Here is a 21800-nt window from a genome sequence, read left to right as displayed (position 1 = left end):
GGATGTACTCAAGCTAGAGCTATATGAATTGCCGTTTTCACAGCAAAAAAAAAAAAAAAAAAAAGAAGCAGCAGCAGCAGCATCCTATTCTCCCTGTATCCCATGCTGTCCTACGTCAAGGATAATGGTTGAGTTCTTGAGGATCATAAAAATATGCATCACCTGCAAAAACGGTCAATCATCCACAAACAGCATATGATTTTTTATGTACAGTTTAGGATCTGGTAGCAATGACATTAAAGAAGAGCATATGATTTTTTACGACGCTTTGCTTTCTTTCCATCCTGTGTAACATCTTAACATGATTGAACCAGCAATAGAGATGAATCACATTCAGAAGTAATTGTTATAGCTTACAGTTTTCCTTCTCTTGAGGGGGGGGGGGGGGGGGGGGGGTGCGTAACGCAGTCCACAGTCCAGTGCAAACTGCTAGAAGAGCCTTAGCAAAAAAGTTCCTATTTTCTCTGCAAAGCTTCATACGTATATCCACCAGAAAGGGTTGCTATCTTAAACCTTCAAAGATCTGTTTGGATATTTCTAAAGGATCCATGGGATTAGAAACAGTATATCAACTGTTAGAGGATAGCAGACCCAGCCCAGCCCACATAACTAAATCTCCCCAGCCCATCACTGCAGAGAGAAAAAAAGAACCTACAAAATCTTTTGTTTCCTCCCACGAGATTCCAGCTAGTGATGTGTTTGGGTTGATACGGGCCATACCCAAATGGGCTGCCCAATCATGCTGGATTACCCAAACAGGCTCTCAAAGAAAAACAACCTAAATGCAGGAATCCACATATATTGGCCAGCGAATAAATAGTTCCTTGGACTGAAATTTGACTACTCAAACATGATGATGGTATAAACAGCAGATAACACGATAGGGCTTCATCAAGAACCACACATCATCTGTCGGTTTATCTTCCATCATCAGAATGCTGTAAGCCTCAGAGTTGAAGCACTTGACAGTGAACAATGTGGCTCTTCAACCCACTACGACCTGCAATGCTTGACCATAAATTTGCCACAAAAGTCTTTAAATGGCCTTTCCCAGCAACAGTCTCCCACAAATGAGCACTGATAGTCTCTATGTTCTTTCCTGGATTTGATACGTCGATGACAGTGATGCTCATGTTGTTGTGGATGATGCAGAGCTTACCATTGAGAGATACAAAAGCTGCAGCCTCAAAGGCACGAGAGTTGCCTAGATGATGTTTGCTATCCATGAACTTGTTCCACGAATCTGTAGCCCCATCATAGACTCTAAGCTTGCATCCATCCCTGCAATCCGAGGCATAAAGCCTCCCATTGAATGAAATGCTTGGGTTTCGCCATCCTGTAACCATTCCATCATTAACCGGGGACCACGTATTTGTTGTGGGTACATATACTTCACTTACAACCTGACGGTGAGAATCAAGCCCTTTCAGGAACCAATTTCCATCAAAAACAACCCCAATAAGTGGTACCATTCCAGTGTTCATTTCACCAATGAAGGTCCATCTGTTCTTGTTAGGATCATATACCTCAGCTGAACGCAAGTTTCTGTGGATCCCTTCACATTCTCCGCCAGCAACATAGAGGCAATTATTTATGACACACGAACCAAAAAAATGGCGTTTTCGTAGCATATCTGGAGCTCGATTCCATTTGTTTGTTCGGGCATTATAGAAGACAACACGCCTCATAGAGCCCCTCAGTTGATCTTTACCTCCAAATAAGTAAAGGTAGCAGCCGCTTAGAACAGCACAACCAAAGCCAAGTGCTTCAGAATACTCTGCAGGAACAGGGGGAAGTGGCTTCCAGAGCTGATAGATGGGATCAAAAGCATGCCAAGATATTTTCCCATCACGGTCTCTCTTAATCACATAAACCCATTCCTCTACCATCCCAAGCTTTTTCCTAAGGGAGTAAAAGTAGTTTCCAGACAAAAGGCGGTTCCATCTTTTACAAACTAATCGAAGGTTTGGGTGCTCAGCTCGAGGAACACGGATCAGACAAGCAATAGCAAGATCATCAGGAAGACCAGGCAAGAGTGGTGCCTGGTTTCTGCAACGTTCCCTGCGTGAATTCCTCATCCTGGGCCCATTAGGTTTAATATCAGGTTGGAGACATAGCTTCGTTCCAGGAACAAATTTTCTAGCTCCTACAACAGTTTTCAAGCCTGCATCTACTCGACAATAACAGGACACGGAATCAACCTGCAATATGAATGGAATCAGTGCATAATTAATGGAAGAAAAGTGGATGAATATTAAAAGTGTTTCCGAGCATTTTTTTGCTATGACAACACAGATTATGCAGTGAAATACTACAAAATTTTAATACAATTGTAAATGAGAGCTGGTAAAGAAAACATGATAAAATATTTATCCTTTAAGGCGGCAATAAATGCAGAATTCCAATATTTCCAAACAAAAACTTCATCGCAAGTAATTTATCAGCAAGCTCTTAGCACTTGTTTGTATTTTAGTGTGTGCAGTTATACTTATTTTTAGAGGAAAACAAAGTCTTCATAGAAAAACTCATTGAACTATGATATGGCACACATAATTCATTTCAATTTTGCCAGGTGCTCTCCGGCATCACCAGTGCTACCTGAAAGCTCAGATAAGACAAGGTGAAGGTTTTGCTATTAAAGCAGAAGAGAGATTATACAGCTTTGCATGATTGGCTACACATTGCGGGTTGATTCATTTAAACTTCTAATTCTTAAATGGCAGGCGCACCAAAGGGATGGCTCAGGCTTATCATCTGTGACTAAAATGCCTCTGGATTAACTATGCTCCAACAATCACCATTATCAGGAGGTTCGACTTCATGCATCCATATTTTATATCTAATCTATCAAGCTATTGAAGGCAATGAAGGGTAAAAGATGTCCCAATCTCATTATACTTTTACAATGTTCATGCACGAGTTTTTGTATGTTGAATAGTAATTTGCTTTATATTAATGAGATGGTGAGATGGCATTGACCGAAGAAAATCGGAACTTTATGGCATTTGAAGAACATTGAAACTTTATAGATCATCAAAGAAAAGTAAAGTAAGCATGAACACAACCAAAATATACTTTTTGAATTGTAGGACTTGATTGTCTTCCATGCTGAACATGATTCCAGGGTTAGAATTACAAGATTTATTCTACAATTGCTCTTATAAGGACAACTGAATCTAACTTCAGAATTTGTACACTCTGCATTGCAACTTCAAATTCTGTTCAGCAATACCCAATTTGGTAGGACTACAAGTCAAAGGAGGATCCATATAGCAAAAGAATCAAGGAAATAAGCTCATGTTATGTTTGTTCATATAATAAGTTCTTCCATTTTCCTCAACTTTTTCACTTAATATATTATAAATTCGTCTATGGTCTTTGTAGGCCATGCTTTTCTAATTTTTACAATTCATGTGGTTTTCAGAAATTTTATCAGATTTTTTTATAACCATTTGTTTGCTACACTATTTTATATGAAGATCCATTACAAAAAATTGGCAGAGGCAAAGGATAGAGCCTGTTGATATGACAGCTGAAATGGTGAGGAAAGTCAGGGAGGGGCAAGCAGGGAGAAAGAACAAAACATAAAAATGTCTAATATCAATTCTGAAGAAGGAACAAACTTCTGTCCTAATCAGGTAAAGGTACAGAATGAGAAATTCCAAGAGACAGCACAGAGTGCAAACAGTAACAGATGTATCAGATCTGAACAAGGAACAAAATATGGCATAGTAAGCCTCTCGGGATGAGGGATTGATTTAGGAAAATTTATGCATTGTTCAAAAGAAAGAATTAAGGTTAGTCTAAGATTTGACTTTTTAAATGCAGCAAGGTGACAGAATTTACAACTGATATAGACAAAAACCTAGTATATGCAGCTAAAATAAATTCTAGTTGAATCAGCAAGAACTATTAAATTTAGGAACATCCCCCATATATGAGAAAAGATCTTGTCCTCTTCTAATGATCTGGTGTCACACTGCAAATGTATAAGAGAAATGCCTTTTTCCTGATTTTTGCATAATTTCATCAAATTTGGCTATGACATACAGTCCAAGTCCTTTTGAACAGCCAAACTAGAGTCCTTTTTCCTCTGATAACTCATTAGAACTCCAATAGATACCTATTTGGTTCTCCACAGGGCATCTTTTTAGATATAACGAGCAGTTTTGTCAGCTTAACTTAAAAAATAAATGGATCAGTTAAAAATCACACTAAATGAAAGAACCACAAAAGCTTACCTTTGTCACACATTACAATTGGAAAGACATGGAACATCGCTAAATCAAAAAGATCTTGCGGAAAAACAATCCTTCACAATGGCTAGAAAGACTAGTTGTTAGAAGCCATAAATGGCCATAACTGAAACATCAGTAGCTACATCAAAGGCATAAAAGAATAATGTGGAGTGATTGATTAAAACCCCATTTGATTTTGATGAGCTCAAAGCATTTGAGTATATCTTGTGATTACTAATGAATTCAATTGAGTGTTTCAGTGAAAATCCTGTCCAAGTGTATCTAGATTTGGTTCATAGTATTTTGGATAAGTTAAGAAGTCTGCTGAACCAAAGTCTGAGACTTGAGTCGACTCCCGAGTATCACGAGTCGACTCCAAGCGTATCAAGTTCACTGGCACGAGCTCGAGTCGACTCCAGATCAGTACGAGTCGACTCCGACTGAGAACAAACAGAAGGACAGAAAGCTTCATCTCAGAACCTGTCAACGAGTCGACTCTTGAAGTGCGCGAGTCGACTCCAATGTTCACCGAGTCGACTCCAGAAAAGTAAGAGTCGACTCCAAGCAGTCAGGCAGAAAAGTCAGAGAACGATTTTCGGACTCTGAGATTCGAGTCGACTCCCGCAATACGCGAGTCGACTCCGAGACTGAGCGACCATCGACAGACAGAAAACCATGTTACTGCCTCTGAGATTCGAGTCGACTCACAGACAGCTCGAGTCGACTCCGAGACAAGCTTCACGTCAAAAGGCAGAAGACCAACTTTCGGAAACTGAGAGCCGAGTCGACTCCAAGGAAGTTCGAGTCGACTCCAAGACTGGATGAGCCAAAAGACAGAGAATCGGAAGTTCGGGCTCTGAGATTCGAGTCGACTCCCAGGACAGTCGAGTCGACTCGAGTGGACAAAATTCAAAATTGGATCCACGGACTTCAGTGGATGAGCCGACTCCAAAATTGCCAGGTCAGCTCCAGAAGTTGGCGAGTCGACTCCAGGTCAAGACGAGTCGACTCCCAGTCAAGACGGCAACTTTAATTCAAATTTGGAACAGTTGCCGAGTCGACTCCGGAAAAGCGTGAGTCGACTCCTGCTACAGCCGAGTCGACTCCTGATCGCGCGAGTCGACTCCAACCCACCAACGGTCATATTGTCAGGCTGCGCAGAGTGTGCAGAACGGCCAGAAAAAGCAGAGTAACGGCTAGTTTCCGTGGGGGTTGGCTTAAATAGCCACAGAGGACTGTAGCAAGGCAGAGAACAGATATTCCACTCCAAGCATTCAAGTTTTCAAGCTCTCCAAGTGCTCTTAAACGAAAAAGGGGAGATCTGCATTTACTGCTCCAACAACTTCTTCCCAACAATCAAAGCTTCCTCCTCCTGCATTCAAGTCGACCACTCTTTCAAGAGGAGACCGGAGTTCCAGAAGCCATACCTCTTCACCAGCTTAAAAGCGTTTGAGGGCTTCTAACTCCTTTATGATTATATTGTTTTAAATCTGCTTTTTGAGAAGCTATTTTCTGTTTTCTTCTATCTCTTGTATTTACTTGATTCAATCGGGGGATTGAATCAAGGGGTTTAAGGTTGGTTGGTGAGCCAAGTTAAAACCAACGTGTGTAAGGGTTTGATTGTGAGCCCGGAAAAACAATCGGGGTTGGTTCTAGTCGGTGAGCCTGGGAAAACCGACCGAGTTCGTTGTGAGCTCGTAACAACAAGTTTGGTTGTGAGCTTGCAAAACAACCGGCTGTAATCCAAGGGGGTTATAGTGAAATTCCCAAGTGAGACTTGGGGAGTGGACGTAGGAGCAAGGGTTAGCTCCGAACCACTATAAAACTTTGTATTTGTATTGCATTGTCTCTCATCTTCTTCCCCGCACACTACTCACAGCACTTAGCTTTAATTAAATAACTTGTTGTAGTTTTTAATTAACCACCCACAAAGTTTAAATTAGCCAAATTATTTTAAAACCCAATTCACCCCCCCTCTTGGGTTGTCTATCTGGGCAACAAGTGGTATCAGAGCCAAAAACTCTTCCACTCAAGAGTTAAAAGATCAAAATGACAACCCCATTTGGATCTTCTCACATTGAGGGTCAGTCCACCCAAAGACCCCCTTTCTTCAATGGATCTGACTACTCATACTGGAAGGCTAGGATGAGAATATTCATCCAAGCCCAAGACTATGAGATGTGGTCCATTGTAGTAAATGGGCCATACATCCCATCCATTTACGTAGATGGTGTTAAGGTACCTAAACTAGAAATGGACTGGGATGAACATGACATGAGGAAGGCACAATTAAACTCTAAAGCAATGAATGTCTTCTATTGTGCCTTAGACCGTAATGAATTCAATAGGATTTCAACTTGTAATTCAGCAAAAAAAATTTGGGACAGACTTGAAGTGACCCATGAGGGCACGAATCAAGTCAAGGAATCCAAAATAAACATCTTGGTTCATAAATATGAACTATTTAAAATAGATTCAAATGAAACAATCACATCCATGTTCACTAGGTTTACTGATATTGTCAATGGTCTAAAAAGCCTTGGCAAGAACTATACTAACAGTGAGCTTGTCACGAAAATCCTTCGGTGTCTACCAAGGTCGTGGGAAGCTAAAGTGACAGCAATCCAAGAAGCCAAGGACTTGAACAAGCTACCACTTGAGGAGCTTCTTGGATCCCTCATGACGCACGAGCTCACCATGAAACAACACAACGAGGAAGAGTCCTCCCATAAGAAAAAGGTAATAGCCCTTAAATCTACTTCTTCTAACAAGGACTTGTCTTGCAGCAGTAGCAGTGAAGAAGAAGAAGATGAGGAAGATGGTGGTGAGGCTCTTCTTGTGCGTAAGTTCAAGAAATTCATCAACCACAAGAAGTCCTATCATCAAAGGAGAGGCCCCTCAAATTCCTACCGCAAAGACAAAGGTAAGGAAAGGGAAAATGAGGGGATTGGTTGTTACGAGTGCAAGAAGCCGGGTCACATAAGAGCGGAGTGCCCCTTACTGAAGAAGGGGAGTAAGTACAAGAAGAAAAAGGCACTTGTCACTACCCTATCGGACTCCGACTCATCATCCTCCTCATCAGATGATGAACAAGAAGAGAAGGCCAATTTCTGTTTCATGGCCAACGAAAACGAGGTAACTTCCGACACGCATCCTGATTTTTCTTTTGATGAACTTTATGATGCATTTAATGAATTAATGATAGAATATAAGGCTATAAATCTTAAGAATAAAGAACTGAAAATAACTAATCAATCATACCTACATAAATACGATAAATTAGTTAAGGATAAGGATTTAATCACCAAAGAAAATATAGAACTTAAAACAAGCAACCAACTTTTAACTCAAAAGACCAACACCTTAACTAAAGAAAATGAAAAACTAACTAAGGAATTTTCAGAACTTAAAAAATATAAACAAACCTTAGATAAGGATCTTACTAAAGAACTTAATGATCTAAAAGCCGAAAATCAAACACTAACTAAAGAACTTAACAAATACAAACCCTTAGTTGAAAGATTTACCTATAGTTCTGAAAAATTAAACATGATACTAAATAGTCAACGTGCAGTGTTTAATAAAGCCGGTTTAGGATATAAACCAAGGAATAAGCAAAAACTTCTTAGTAACTTCTTTGTTAAAGCTGGGGAAACAAAAACTAAGAAAATAACCTGCTTTTGTTGTGGTACAGTAGGCCATAAAGCAAATGTATGTAATTTTAGGAAAAGTAAAACTAAAAGAAAAATTAAAAGGGTATGGGTTCCAAAAGGAACCAACTTGACTAACCATGAAGGACCCAAGAAAACTTGGGTACCTAAGATGACATGATTTGCTTGTGTAGGAGTGTCTTGCAGCCAAGGTCAACAAAAATTGCTGGTATTTGGATAGTGGCTGCTCAAGGCACATGACGGGTGATAAAGACCAATTTTTCACCCTTGAAGCTAAGAAGGGAGGTGCTGTGACGTTTGGAGACAACAACCAAGGTCACATCATTGGTATTGGTAAAGTTCAAATCACCCCTTCTACTTTTATAGATAATGTTAGATATGTTGATGGTCTTAAGCATAACTTGTTAAGCATCAGTCAATTATGTGATAAAGGATATGATGTTATGTTTAAACCATCACTATGTATTATAACAAATCCTAATGATAATAGCTTAGTTTTTAAAGGGATTAGACGTGGAAATGTATATGTTGTAGACCTAGAAGATCTTGCAAAACATAACCAATGTCTAGTTGTAAATGAAACTAAAGATAATGATGCTAGTTGGTTATGGCACCGTAAGTTAGGTCATGCAAGCATGGACACAATAACTAAATTAGTTAAAAGAGACTCCGTGATAGGTTTGCCAAAATTAAAATTTGAAAAGAACAAAATATGTGAAGCATGTCAATTTGGCAAACAATCTAGGAACTCTTTTAAATCCATAAAATGTGTCTCTACCTCTAGGCCTTTAGAATTATTACACATGGACCTATTTGGTCCAACTAGAACAACAAGTCTAGGTGGAAATAAATATGGTCTTGTTATAGTAGATGATTACTCTAGGTACACATGGGTCATGTTCCTAGCACATAAGGATCAAGCATTTTCTATGTTTAAAAAGTTCCATAAGGGAGTAACAAATGCTAGAGAGTCTTCAGTCATAGCCATTAGAAGTGACCATGGTACCGAATTCGAAAATCAATTATTTGACGAATTTTGTAGTAAAAAGGGGATAACCCATAATTTTTCTGCACCTAGGACACCACAACAAAATGGAGTTGTGGAAAGGAAAAATAGAACTCTAGAGGAAATGGCTAGAACGATGTTATGTGAAAGTAACCTCCCTAAGTACTTTTGGGGAGAAGCCATTAATACTTCCTGCCATATATTAAATAGAGTTTTATTAAGACCCATTATAAAGAAAACACCATATGAACTGTGGAAAAACAGAAAACCAAAGGTTAATTATCTTCATGTTTTTGGATGTAGGTGTTTTGTGCATAATAATGGGAAAGACAATCTAGGAAAATTTGACCCTAAATCTGATGAAGGAATATTCTTAGGTTATTCTACAACTAGTAAAGCCTATAGAGTATTTAATAAAAGAACCTTAGTCATAGAAGAATCTATACATGTAGTATTTGATGACTCTAGTGACATCTCCTCTAGTAAGAAAGTTAATTTTGATGATGATGTTGAAATACTTGAGGAAAAGATAGATGAGATGGAATTACAAGATGATAATCAAAAGTTGATTGAAGGAGAATCATCAAGCCAAGAGGCTATTGTGGATCATGGGCTAACAAAAGCTTGGAGGTATGCTCACGGGCATCCTAAGGAACTCATTCTAGATGATCCATCTCAACCGGTTAGGACTAGAGCTTCACTAAGAAATCTAAATAGCCATCTAGCTTTTGTTTCACACTTTGAGCCCAAACATATAGAAGAAGCCGAAAATGATGTAAATTGGATAAATGCAATGCAAGAAGAACTAAACCAATTTACTAGAAACAAAGTGTGGGATCTAGTAGAGAGGCCTTCTGAATATCCAATTATAGGTACAAAATGGATATATAAAAATAAGCTAGATGAAAATGGAATTGTTATAAGGAATAAGGCTAGACTAGTGGCAAAGGGTTATAATCAAGAAGAAGGCATAGATTTTGATGAAACCTTTGCTCCCGTAGCTAGACTTGAGGCTATTAGACTATTATTAGCATATGCATGCTCTAAGGATTTCAAACTATTTCAAATGGATGTAAAAAGTGCATTTTTAAATGGGTATATAAATGAGGAAGTGTATGTAGAACAACCTCCTGGTTTTGAAAATCATCAATACCCTAATCATGTGTATAAACTGAACAAAGCACTTTATGGACTAAAACAAGCACCTAGAGCATGGTATGAGAGACTTAGTAAATTCCTATTAGAACATGAATTCTCTAGGGGAAATGTAGATACAACATCATTTCTGAAAAAGAAAAATAAGGATATGTTATTAGTACAGATTTATGTTGATGATATCATTTTCGGTGCTACTAACAATCGCCTCTGCGAGGAATTTGCTGATTTGATGCAGAGTGAGTTTGAGATGAGCATGATGGGAGAGCTGAACTACTTCCTCGGGCTTCAAATCAAACAATTTGAAGGAGGCATCTTCATCAATCAAGCAAAATATATCAAGGAGATGCTCAAGAAGTTTGATATGGAGGGAAACAAGTCAATCAGCACCCCCATGAGCTCATCATGCAAGTTAGACCAAGATGAATCAGGTAAATCTGTAGATCAAAAACTTTATAGAGGTATGATAGGTTCTTTACTGTATCTTACTGCAAGTAGGCCTGATATTATGTTTAGTGTGTGCATGTGTGCTAGATATCAGGCTAATCCTAAAGAATCACACCTAGCTGCAGTTAAGAGAATCTTTAAATACTTAATTGGAACTAAGAACATAGGGCTGTGGTACTCTAAAGAATCTAGCCTAAACTTAATAGGATACACAGATTCAGACTTCGCTGGATGTAAGCTTGATAGAAAAAGTACCAGCGGGTCCTGTCAATTTCTAGGAGAAAACCTAATCTCATGGTTTAGCAAGAAACAAAACTCGGTTGCATTATCCACTGCAGAAGCTGAATATGTTGCAGCCGGGAGTTGTTGTGCTCAAATCTTATGGATTAAACAACAATTAGCAGATTATGGCATTAAACAAGATAAAATCCCCATTAATTGTGATAATACAAGTGTCATAAATCTAACTAAAAATCCAATTCAACATTCAAGAACTAAACACATTGAGATAAGACATCACTTCATAAGAGATCATGTATTGAATGGTGATGTGTCACTCCAATTTGTTTGTACTGATAATCAATTAGCAGATATTTTTACAAAACCCCTAAGTGAAGAGAGGTTTAGTGTGCTTAGGAGGGGATTAGGAGTGATTGATCCATCCTAGTGGGTTTTTCACTAGATTAATTGATTTTGATGATTAGAATGAGGTTAAAATAGAGTTTCTATGCAGTGATCATCAAATCAGTCCTTAATTAGGTGATTTTCCCTCATTTGGCACGATTATGGCATGGTTTTTAGGCGTGTGCCAAGATTAGAGACGACTCGAGTAAGTTTCAGAGCCGGCTCCTGAGGGGGAGTCGACTCGCGCATTTGCGGGAGTCGACTCGCAAAGTTGGCAGCTGAGGGGGAGTCGACTCGCACACTGTCGGAAGTCGACTCGCGCATATTCTGGAGTCGACTCGAGGTCGAGTCGACTCGCGACTCAGGGGAGTCGACTCGCAGTCGGGATCCGACTTTTTAACCCTAGGTTTGTCGTTTCGCAAACACTTTTCCTCAAGCCGCCACTGTTCACAAAGCCCTAGAGCCGACTCCTAGGTCATCCCCGATCGTCTCCAAGCCCTTTTCCCGTCGATTTTTCGCCGGACATTGAGTTTCCGTCCGTTCCTAGGTCATTTCCGGTCCGTCCCGAGCTTCCTCTGTCGGTCCTTCACCGTCCTCTAGGTATTTTTCTTCCCGTTTAGGTCAAGATGCCTCGTAAGACCGTCGTTAGGAAGAGGTCCCGTCCCGAGGCCGGTCCCGAGCGGCGCTCCAAGGCGCGGCACGATCCCGCGAGGGAACCACCTCCGAATCGTTCCCCGCCTAGGGTGGTTCTCGTTAGGCCGTTGGCCGGGAAGGCCGTCACCTCCGGGAGGTTTGTCGATTTCGACTATCTCTCCCGGGAGGGGTTCACCATAGGCGATAGGCTTAGAGCCCAGGGCCTAGAGTACTTCCTCACCTTGGACCTTCCCACCTATCCTGGCCTAGTTCAAGAGTTCTACAGTACCGTCCATCGGGGAGATGGAGGTATCGAGGGCACGGTAGTAGGTGTCCCGTTGCGTGTCACAGAGGACCTCATTGCCCATATCCTTCACCTTCCATTAGTAGGGGTGGCTCCCGCACACCCTGAGGATAGAGTTGCGGCCCTTACGGTCGTCTTAGGGCATCCACCTCAGTCCCCCCTAGATGAGGTATCTGCTAGCTCACTTCCTATTGAAGTGAGAATCCTTTTGAGCATTCTGTCCAGGTCCATCTTCCCTAAGACAGGAAGATTTGATTTTGTGAATGAGAAGGACTTAGCTATTATGTCTTATATCCTTCAGGACACCCCGATCAACTTCCCAAAGCTCATTTATAGGTATATGTGTGAGCCCCTAGATAGACCTAGGCTCTCACTCCCATACGGGATGTTATTCACTCTTCTTTTTAGGCAGTACGAGATTCCCATTCCTGAGAGGGAACCCTCTCGTGCCTTGCGATGGACTGATCGCTTATGTACGGGGACTATGCACAGGATGGGGTTTCGGAAGAGAGAAGAGATCTGGGTTAGGAAGTCCACTCTCACTGCTCAGACCACCAGACCATCACCCAGTCCTGAGCCAGATTCAGACTACCCAGACCTTCCAGACCATCCAGACCTCCCATCCACTTCTCCTGCTCCTACCACCTCCGCCGGACCTTCCTCCTCGGCACCACCCTCTATGGCGGTCCGGATTGATCCTGAACAGCTCCGGGAGCTGCGACAGGAGATAGTCAGAGAGGTGAGGGATGAGCTGCTTCGGGAGCTCCGAGGTGCGGTGCCTGCTCCCACTCCTGCACCCGTATCTTCTCAGTTGGTCCCTTCCTTGACAGCCGTGACTGACATGACGGCTCATGTACGGGAAGAGATCTACAATGTCCGGAGTTTGGTCCAGGCCCAGTTCCACAGCATGAGTGAGGTCACGAGCTCCACTCGACAGATGCGAGAGGAGATAGGTCGTGACATGCACACCACCACCGAGGGGGCCGAGCGCTTGGCGAATGTACTCATCGACAAGCTGGACGCACTTCAGACATCGGTGACTGGGCTTCAGGCGTCGGTGACAGAGCTCTCCACTACACATAGCAGAGCCACCACGTCTATTATCACGCAGCTCGAACATGTGACAGATGCAGTCACTCTCCTCATGGAGCAGAGCCGATTGAGAGGAGGAGCACCATCCTCGAGAGGAGGTGCCACATCCTCCAGAGGAGGAGATGCATCCTTGAGAGGGGGAGCTTCATCCTCGAGGAGGACATAGATGTGTTTAAGTTTTGTTTTGTATTGTTTTACTTTACTTATTGTATGCTCAAATATACTTCAATTCATATCAATACAATGAGTAGACATCTTATCTTCAATTATGTGCCATTTGATGATTGGTTGTGCCATTGATTGTGGTTGATTACCTCCTTTTTGGTATGATGACAAAAAGGGGGAGAAATATGTATAAAATGTGTAAAAAGGGAGAAATATGAAAAAATATGTAAAAGAAATCAATGGAAATAAATAAAAAGATAAACTCTTAAAAACACACTCAAATTTGTTCTAAGTGGATTCGGTACCTCGAGGCTCATTATCTCTCTTTTGGGGCTCCTAATGGAGTAATCTCCAGAATCTATTCAAGGGATATTCGGAGATTAGCTGAATCCTACTCAAGAACAAATTGACAGATTTTCCCTCTAAAAACAAAAAATTCAGTTCAAAAACTTCAAAGCATTAAAAGGAAATTCAGAGAATCAAAACATAGTTGAATGCATATGTTGAGGGGGAGAATCTGAATTTTAATCAAGCTAAATCATTAATGACATATAAGCCAAACAATTGATTGCATACTATGAAGGCTTATATAATTCCAAATGAAAGGGGGAGCTTTAACTCCGAAATTTGCTGTTTCACTCCTTTCAAACTTGGATAAATTAAATTATCAGACATTTGAATTCATTTATGGATTTTATTTCATTATTTATTGAGCAAGTCATTTTACATATACTCAAAGTTTTGTCATCATCAAAAAGGGGGAGATTGTAGAGTGATTGATTAAAACCCCATTTGATTTTGATGAGCTCAAAGCATATGAGTATATCTTGTGATTACTAATGAATTCAATTGAGTGTTTCAGTGAAAATCCTGTCCAAGTGTATCTAGATTTGGTTCATAGTATTTTGGATAAGTTAAGAAGTCTGCTGAACCAAAGTCTGAGACTCGAGTCGACTCCCGAGTATCACGAGTCGACTCCAAGCGTATCAAGTTCACTGGCACGAGCTCGAGTCGACTCCAGATCAGTACGAGTCGACTCCGACTGAGAACAAACAGAAGGACAGAAAGCTTCATCTCAGAACCTGTCAACGAGTCGACTCCTGAAGTGCGCGAGTCGACTCCAATGTTCACCGAGTCGACTCCAGGAAAGTAAGAGTCGACTCCAAGCAGTCACAGGCAGAAAAGTCAGAGAACGATTTTCGGACTCTGAGATTCGAGTCGACTCCCGCAATACGCGAGTCGACTCCGAGACTGAGCGACCATCGACAGACAGAAAACCATGTTACTGCCTCTGAGATTCGAGTCGACTCACAGACAGCTCGAGTCGACTCCGAGACAAGCTTCACGTCAAAAGGCAGAAGACCAACTTTCGGAAACTGAGAGCCGAGTCGACTCCAAGGAAGTTCGAGTCGACTCCAAGACTGGATGAGCCAAAAGACAGAGAATCGGGAGTTCGGGCTCTGAAATTCGAGTCGACTCCCAGGACAGTCGAGTCGACTCGAGTGGACAAAATTCAAAATTGGATCCACGGACTTCAGTGGATGAGCCGACTCCAAAATTGCCAGGTCAGCTCCAGAAGTTGGCGAGTCGACTCCAGGTCAAGACGAGTCGACTCCCAGTCAAGACGGCAACTTTAATTCAAATTTGGAACAGTTGCCGAGTCGACTCCGGAAAAGCGTGAGTCGACTCCTGCTACAGCCGAGTCGACTCCTGATCGCGCGAGTCGACTCCAACCCACCAACGGTCATATTGTCAGGCTGCGCAGAGTGTGCAGAACGGCCAGAAAAAGCAGAGTAACGGCTAGTTTCCGTGGGGGTTGGCTTAAATAGCCACAGAGGACTGTAGCAAGGCAGAGAACAGATATTCCACTCCAAGCATTCAAGTTTTCAAGCTCTCCAAGTGCTCTTAAACGAAAAAGGGGAGATCTGCATTTACTGCTCCAACAACTTCTTCCCAACAATCAAAGCTTCCTCCTCCTGCATTCAAGTCGACCACTCTTTCAAGAGGAGACCGGAGTTCCAGAAGCCATACCTCTTCACCAGCTTAAAAGCGTTTGAGGGCTTCTAACTCCTTTATGATTATATTGTTTTAAATCTGCTTTTTGAGAAGCTATTTTCTGTTTTCTTCTATCTCTTGTATTTACTTGATTCAATCGGGGGATTGAATCAAGAGGTTTAAGATTGGTTGGTGAGCCAAGTTAAAACCAACGTGTGTAAGGGTTTGATTGTGAGCCCGGAAAAACAATCGGGGTTGGTTCTAGTCGGTGAGCCTGGAAAAACCGACCGAGTTCGTTGTGAGCTCGTAAAACAATAAGTTTGGTTGTGAGCTTCCAAAACAACCGGCTGTAATCCAAGGGGGTTATAGTGAAATTCCCAAGTGAGACTTGGGGAGTGGACGTAGGAGCAAGGGTTAGCTCCGAACCACTATAAAACTTTGTGTTTGTATTGCATTGTCTCTCATCTTCTTCCCCGCACACTACTCACAGCACTTAGCTTTAATTAAATAACTTGTTGTAGTTTTTAATTAACCACCCACAAAGTTTAAATTAGCCAAATTATTTTAAAACCCAATTCACCCCCCCCCCCTCTTGGGTTGTCTATCTGGGCAACAAATAACCTTCTTGTTTTCCTAAGTATGCCATGCAAAGCATTCATGGCTTCAATCTTGCATCAGCTTTATAGCACTGTGTGAATCATGTCATTAACCAAAGTATTTGCTCTATAGATTAAAATGTCAGGCAATACAAAGGATCATTACGAGCACAGGCAAAAGTAGAACACTAAAATGGACGTGTGGCAAAACTAAGATTTAGAAAGTTACTCCAGGAAGCCCTTTGAACAAACTCAGAAAAAGTTGAGGTAATTGGATGAAGCTGCCTCGACAGGATTTCAGCTAGACCAAACACTCGCCTGAGAAGAGAAGACCTAAGAAAACTTGGTTGGAAGTAATTAAAATGGATATATGAGTAGAAAAGGGCATCAGGAAGGACTAGGTGACTTGCATCCAAGAGTTGCAGCAAACTCATGTCTAATCATTTTAAAAATCCATAGGTAAAATTGTTAACAATGCAAGTGAATCTACAGAGCATTCAAAAACAAAGAAAAATTTTACAAACTGAGAAATAATCAAGTTCTCTCTTTTACTCTATACCTAAGTTTACACTCAAAAAAGAATATACTTTATGTTATTATTATAGAATATCATTTGTATACGTCCTTTAATAACGTTCGACTAATCTAACAAAGCCTGACTCACTGAAACATGCTATGGTCTGAGTCTTACAACTTCATTCATGCAAATTGAAAATTAAAAAAAAAAAAAAGGAATGGACAATGGATCCAAAAAATTCATGCATATTACTTAATAGAACAAACTATGCAATATATATTCTTTGATCTCCCTTTATCAAAAATAATTATTGTGGTATGATTATGCAAACTCAGATCTTCAATGGAAAGTCATGCTATTCAACTGATGATACTTTACAAAAACTTCTTTCTCATACTCCTTTTATCATAATACCAAAAAACTCTTGACTCAATAACTAGGGTGTATCTATTTTCTATTATCAGCCACTATATTAGTAAATGATCAATCAAACGACTGAGACCAACATCTTATAAAGAGTAGCAGGCAAATATTTTCACCAAAAGTTGGTAAATGTACAAAATCCTCATGACCTAACATGATTTGATTGAACCAGGTAAAGTTCTAGTATTATTTAAACATTTCCTTAAGATTCTGCATTTATTCTTATGAGGAACATACAGTTTAAAGCAATTTAATTTTTTCTGAGAACAAATAATCTTATAGCACAGAAAAGCTTGGTAATTTTGTGCCATGGTTTTGGCTTGATTTTCCTTGAAGTTATCTATGATGTATATGCCTAAAGTATCTATACGCGATTATACCATAAGCTAGACCTTAACACATTATTTTCACAATGTAATGTGGATAAGAACATATAAAAAGTGTAGTACAGAATAAAAGGTACAGGGGCTGTCTTTCTGGACAAAAGTCCAAAACTCAGAAAGTAAGCAATGTTTCAAGTGGTATTCTAGTAATTCTAATTCTCAAAGCTTTTTGCATTTTACTGTTTATCTGGCAAAATCATAGAATATTAGGACTGGCAGAAACCATTTTGTTAAGACTGTCCGAGAAACCCCACTTTAGCTGGTGGGTTTCTTTTATATTGAGTACATGGTATTAAGCAAGAAGTTGAAGCTAATTCTACTTTTTCCTATTACCAAAGAAAAGAAGAGAGAAAAGGGAAAATACACGGTGAGACTGAAATTGATGGGCCTATACTCAAATAAGACTTTTAATATGATAAGCTAGATACAGAGAACAAGAAATGCTTCAAGAACGAGGATATTGACATTATGCCTTCCGAATTAGTCAACTATCACTCCTGAATTCTGGAGTAAATAACAAAGTCTACATATGATCCCCACGCTATGATGTCTGTTGACAATGCATCAGCAAAATGTAGACATGGTTTAGCAGAATGGATATTCAGTCATATGATTTAGTTTATTGTCAAAATACACTCTTGAAAATGTGACAGCAGGGCATTAAGAGAATTACAAGCACTGCATCAGTACATACAATACATACTATGCTACTTTTTTTTCTCTATTTTTGCAAAAGATGTTAAAAGTTTCCACAAGACACTGTTAGGAATAGATATTGGTCCAGAACAAAAGCCATACATGGATAGGTACTGTAACCATTCCTGATCATTTATATATAATAGTTTAGTATGGCTTCCAATGTTGCAGGTGCTTTGCACACTACTATGATAGTTCAGAGAAAAAGCTTCTTTGGAACTCATTAAGTAGGATTACACCGAATCTCCTTCAGATGAGCAAAACTGAAACTCTCAGCAAGAACAGATGGGACATCAAGTTAAGCTTCACAACAAATACTCCTCAAATTGAAGCAAATTAGGTAAACTATTCCAAGAAAATAATGGGGACCAAAAATCTTGTGTTTACAGAAACAACAAGAGGAATAACTAGCATCTACAATCAAAGGCATAAACAGGACCACCTTCAGGACCTCAGAAAGGAAAGCTAGATGGCCGCTTTCCGGCAGAAAACTATACCGACCCGATCCATCCAGATACCACGGACGAAAACGGTGGCTCAAATTAAGTTTCAGAGTTCGCTTTGGAGTTTGATGAGGCACAGGCATTTCTTGTTCGATTCTCTCTTGATGCTCTGGTAAATTTAGTAGTAACAGCATTAATGATCAGGTGGAATACCATCATACGTTCAAGAAAACAGAGAGGAAAAAAAAGGGGAAACAAGTATAGCAAGATTCATCCTCCAAAAATCGATCCCTTCGACAGCCCTAATTGGCCTTCTAACAATGCAAGATTTTCCAAACCCTTGCTCACAAATTGCAACTGTGTTTCCAGAGACAACCCCGAGAAAAAGAAAATCAAAGCAAAAGAACAGGATCCAGATTCCGAGTTACGTCAAAAAATGCCCACAAACTGCAAGCAATTAATCAGTCGGAGACTCGACTTACCAGCGGGGCCTGCAGGCGGACGCCTCTGTGCGCGCTCGGTGAAGCTTCGGCGGTGGCGGCGGCCTCCATCCTCCCGCAAAGCCCACTATGCGAGTCGATCAGGAAAGAAAGGCCCAAAAAGAGGGTTCAAAAACCAACGGCAGAAATGTTCCAGAGACGGCACCGCTTCTTGCCAAAACTGCAGCCGGAAACCCCGGCCTCCTCCCGCGTTGTCAAAGAAAACAACACCAGCGTCGGCTTTAATACCCAAGAGCAGACGCATCACACTCTCTTCCTCTCTCCTAGTTGCCCTTCCCAAGCTGAAATTTACAGCTGAACGGCCATTCCATTCAACCACCAACTTCAATTGCCCTAAATCTTGTTTTTTCTATGATGGGAAAAACATATACTTGTGTCTTTATTTCGTCCCAAATTTGGGAGTAAATTTTCCGCACGCGGGAGGACGGCAAGCGGCGAAAATCCTCCCTTCCACCACCCAAACAGTCTCCCCGGTATCCGGCCTTCCACTCTGGTCTACCATCTCAATTCATCTCATCAGTGTATTGATAGACGATACCTGGTCAAACCTTAAAGGTCGTAAGAGAGCAGCAGGACGTTTTCATGTGACTTACAGCAGCAAAAACATGAAATGATGACCCCAACAAAGTAAAAAATTGTTGAGAATATAAAAGAATTAGATTTTGGTGCTCAAGTGCGATGGGCACCATGTGAAATTCCCATTCTACAACGCTCTATGCAAGAATTACACCTTGCGCACCAAGACTCAGGCCCAGGAAGAAGACCCTACTCGCGGCCAGGTTTTGGAGTCCCTTTTTTAGGCAGCTCACCATTGGTCTACTTGCAAGCATTAATGAGCATGTTTTAGTATGATCAGTGTGGAGATACTGCGACAGATCGAGGACAAACTCCAAAGGAAGGCCACAGAAGAAAGGCTCATCTTAAAAACAAACAAGGGACTAACTCATACTATAATTGATTGCTAGCTTCTAATCACACTCTAAGATGACTCAAAAGCAAACAGATATCAAAGAATGAGATAGATGTCTAAGATTAGCTGAATAACTTATCTTGCCTTTGCGACTTGAAGCATGCTTGCAATGGAATCAAATGTGACTCGTTTGAAAGAAGCAAGAATTCCCTATTTATAGATTTGACATGAAACCTCCGCATTTGAAATTTTTTAAAAAATATAATTTGAGGTTAGAAATGAATTATTTGTTGGAGCATCTAGGCTGTTCATTGAAAATACTTGCTATATTTATAAATAGTACAATTAGTAGCTGTCAATAAACTTGCACATCCTGCAAGTGTTGATGCATTGTATTGATAGGCTTTGGTTCACATTACCTCTATTTTATCCTCCAGGATATGCTAAAGATGCTATGCATTTAAGAGGTGAGAAGTTTCGATAGCTAGTCTCACGAGACAGTGTGCGGACTTGGCTTCTATCTGAAACTAGGGCTATCAAATAGACAAGCCACCACTCATGCTTGCCTCAAAATCTAGCTTGCGAGCTTACCTCAAATACAAATGAACAAAGCTTGAGCTAAGATTTCAATCTTAAATGTGAATGAGTCAAACATGAGCTATGCCCACTCATGTTCATCTTGATTAAACTTGATACTAATGCATAATGTAAATATGAAAGTACTTGCATGAGAACAAATAATATAAATATCAGTAAAATATGTAGCATTTAGTTAAATGCAATATATTTTTTAAATTATAGTTTTTGATAAAAATAGAAAGTATTTATTATTGTTTATATACAAATATAATGGATAAAATATAACTTATAGACCCCTTTAAATACAAATGGTTCAACAACTAGCCATAACCTCTCTTTTGCCCCAGCAAGGATTGCTCCCATACTGCTCTTCCTCTACCTCTCCCTATTTAGCTCCTACTCTTCCCCTTATCATCATCATCCATAGATGATTCTAAGTGAGAGAAGTTAGTGCCATCGCTAGCTTCTCTAGCTTCATGTCTTTTATTTTTCAACCACACATCACTAATTTGCTTCACGATTATCCATCTTGTTGCCCCGCTATGCAGCCCAAGAGAGGGATGAATTGGGCTTTTCAAAAATTTTAAGTAAAATACAATAGAATAAAAATCGAAGAGTGTATGTGAGTTACAACGAGTAATTAACAAAAAGTGAATATGCAAGAGATCAAAGCAGACAATTCATGCACCAGAAACACAATAAATTTATAATAGTTCGGTGCCAATCCTGCACCTATATCCACTCCCCAAGATACTCTTCTTGGAAACTTTCACTATAATCTTTTCAAGATTACAATTCGATTGTTTTAACCTGACTCATAATCAACCCAATTGATTTTTACTAGCAGTTAACCAAAACCACCACCGAGCCAATCTGTTGACATTAAAGGGTTGATTTTGATAATACAAAATAATTGGTAAAAAGCTAACTAATCTATCGCCTTGAGTTTATTTGATTGATTTCAGAAGTCAAGAACAAAGACTTCAATAACTCTCTAATGAAGATCATGTATCTGAAGCTCTACATCAAAAAGTATAACTCCAAAAAGACTTTGAAGTATTTCTTAGAAGCTCACATATAGGCCTGTTAACCAGCTAAGCTGCTCGGACTTGACTCGGGCTTGGCCCGGTAAAAGCTCGGCTTGTTAGTCAAAAGAGCCCGAGCCTGAGCCCAAAATGAGGCCCATTTAAACCCGAGCCCGAGCTCAAACCCGAGAAGCTCACGAGCCCAAACGGAGCTCGTGACTTAACACTGCCCACCAACGACCAAATGAGGGGGCGGCTTCAGGATCCGACGGTCGAGATCGCGCCACTGATGGAACTGTGGGCGGTCAGATCTGGATCTCACTTGGAAACCCTTCATCCAAGTCCAACCCAAGGGTCAAGGCCCTACTCTCCTACCCTTCCTCTCCAACCCAAAGCAG

The 21800-nt window shown here is 40.5% G+C and overlaps 1 protein-coding gene across 4 annotated transcripts; it reads right to left on the bottom strand.

Moving 5' to 3' along the window:
- Nucleotides 1-302: 302 nt before the first annotated feature.
- LOC120112494 (F-box/kelch-repeat protein At1g55270-like) lies at nt 303-19737 on the bottom strand. 4 transcript variants are annotated; one of them, XM_039132023.1, is made up of 3 exons: nt 18871-18945; nt 18388-18557; nt 303-2201 (listed from the first exon to the last, which is right to left on the bottom strand). In XM_039132023.1, the coding sequence occupies exons 2-3, from the start codon at nt 18529-18531 to the stop codon at nt 948-950; spliced, it is 1398 nt and encodes a 465-aa protein (XP_038987951.1). In that variant the 5' UTR covers nt 18532-18557; nt 18871-18945; the 3' UTR covers nt 303-947. The 4 variants fall into 4 exon arrangements, with proteins under 4 accessions (XP_038987951.1, XP_038987952.1, XP_038987954.1 ...); XM_039132024.1 differs by having other exon boundaries at nt 18397-18557; XM_039132026.1 differs by lacking the exon at nt 18388-18557 and having other exon boundaries at nt 18871-19737.
- Nucleotides 19738-21800: the final 2063 nt, after the last annotated feature.

The sequence above is a fragment of the Phoenix dactylifera genome, chromosome 11 (genome assembly GCF_009389715.1).
Source record: "Phoenix dactylifera cultivar Barhee BC4 chromosome 11, palm_55x_up_171113_PBpolish2nd_filt_p, whole genome shotgun sequence".
Taxonomy (NCBI): Eukaryota; Viridiplantae; Streptophyta; class Magnoliopsida; order Arecales; family Arecaceae; genus Phoenix; species Phoenix dactylifera.
The sequence above is the reverse complement of the archived record's forward strand: the minus strand, read 5'-3'. Positions and strand labels throughout refer to the sequence as shown.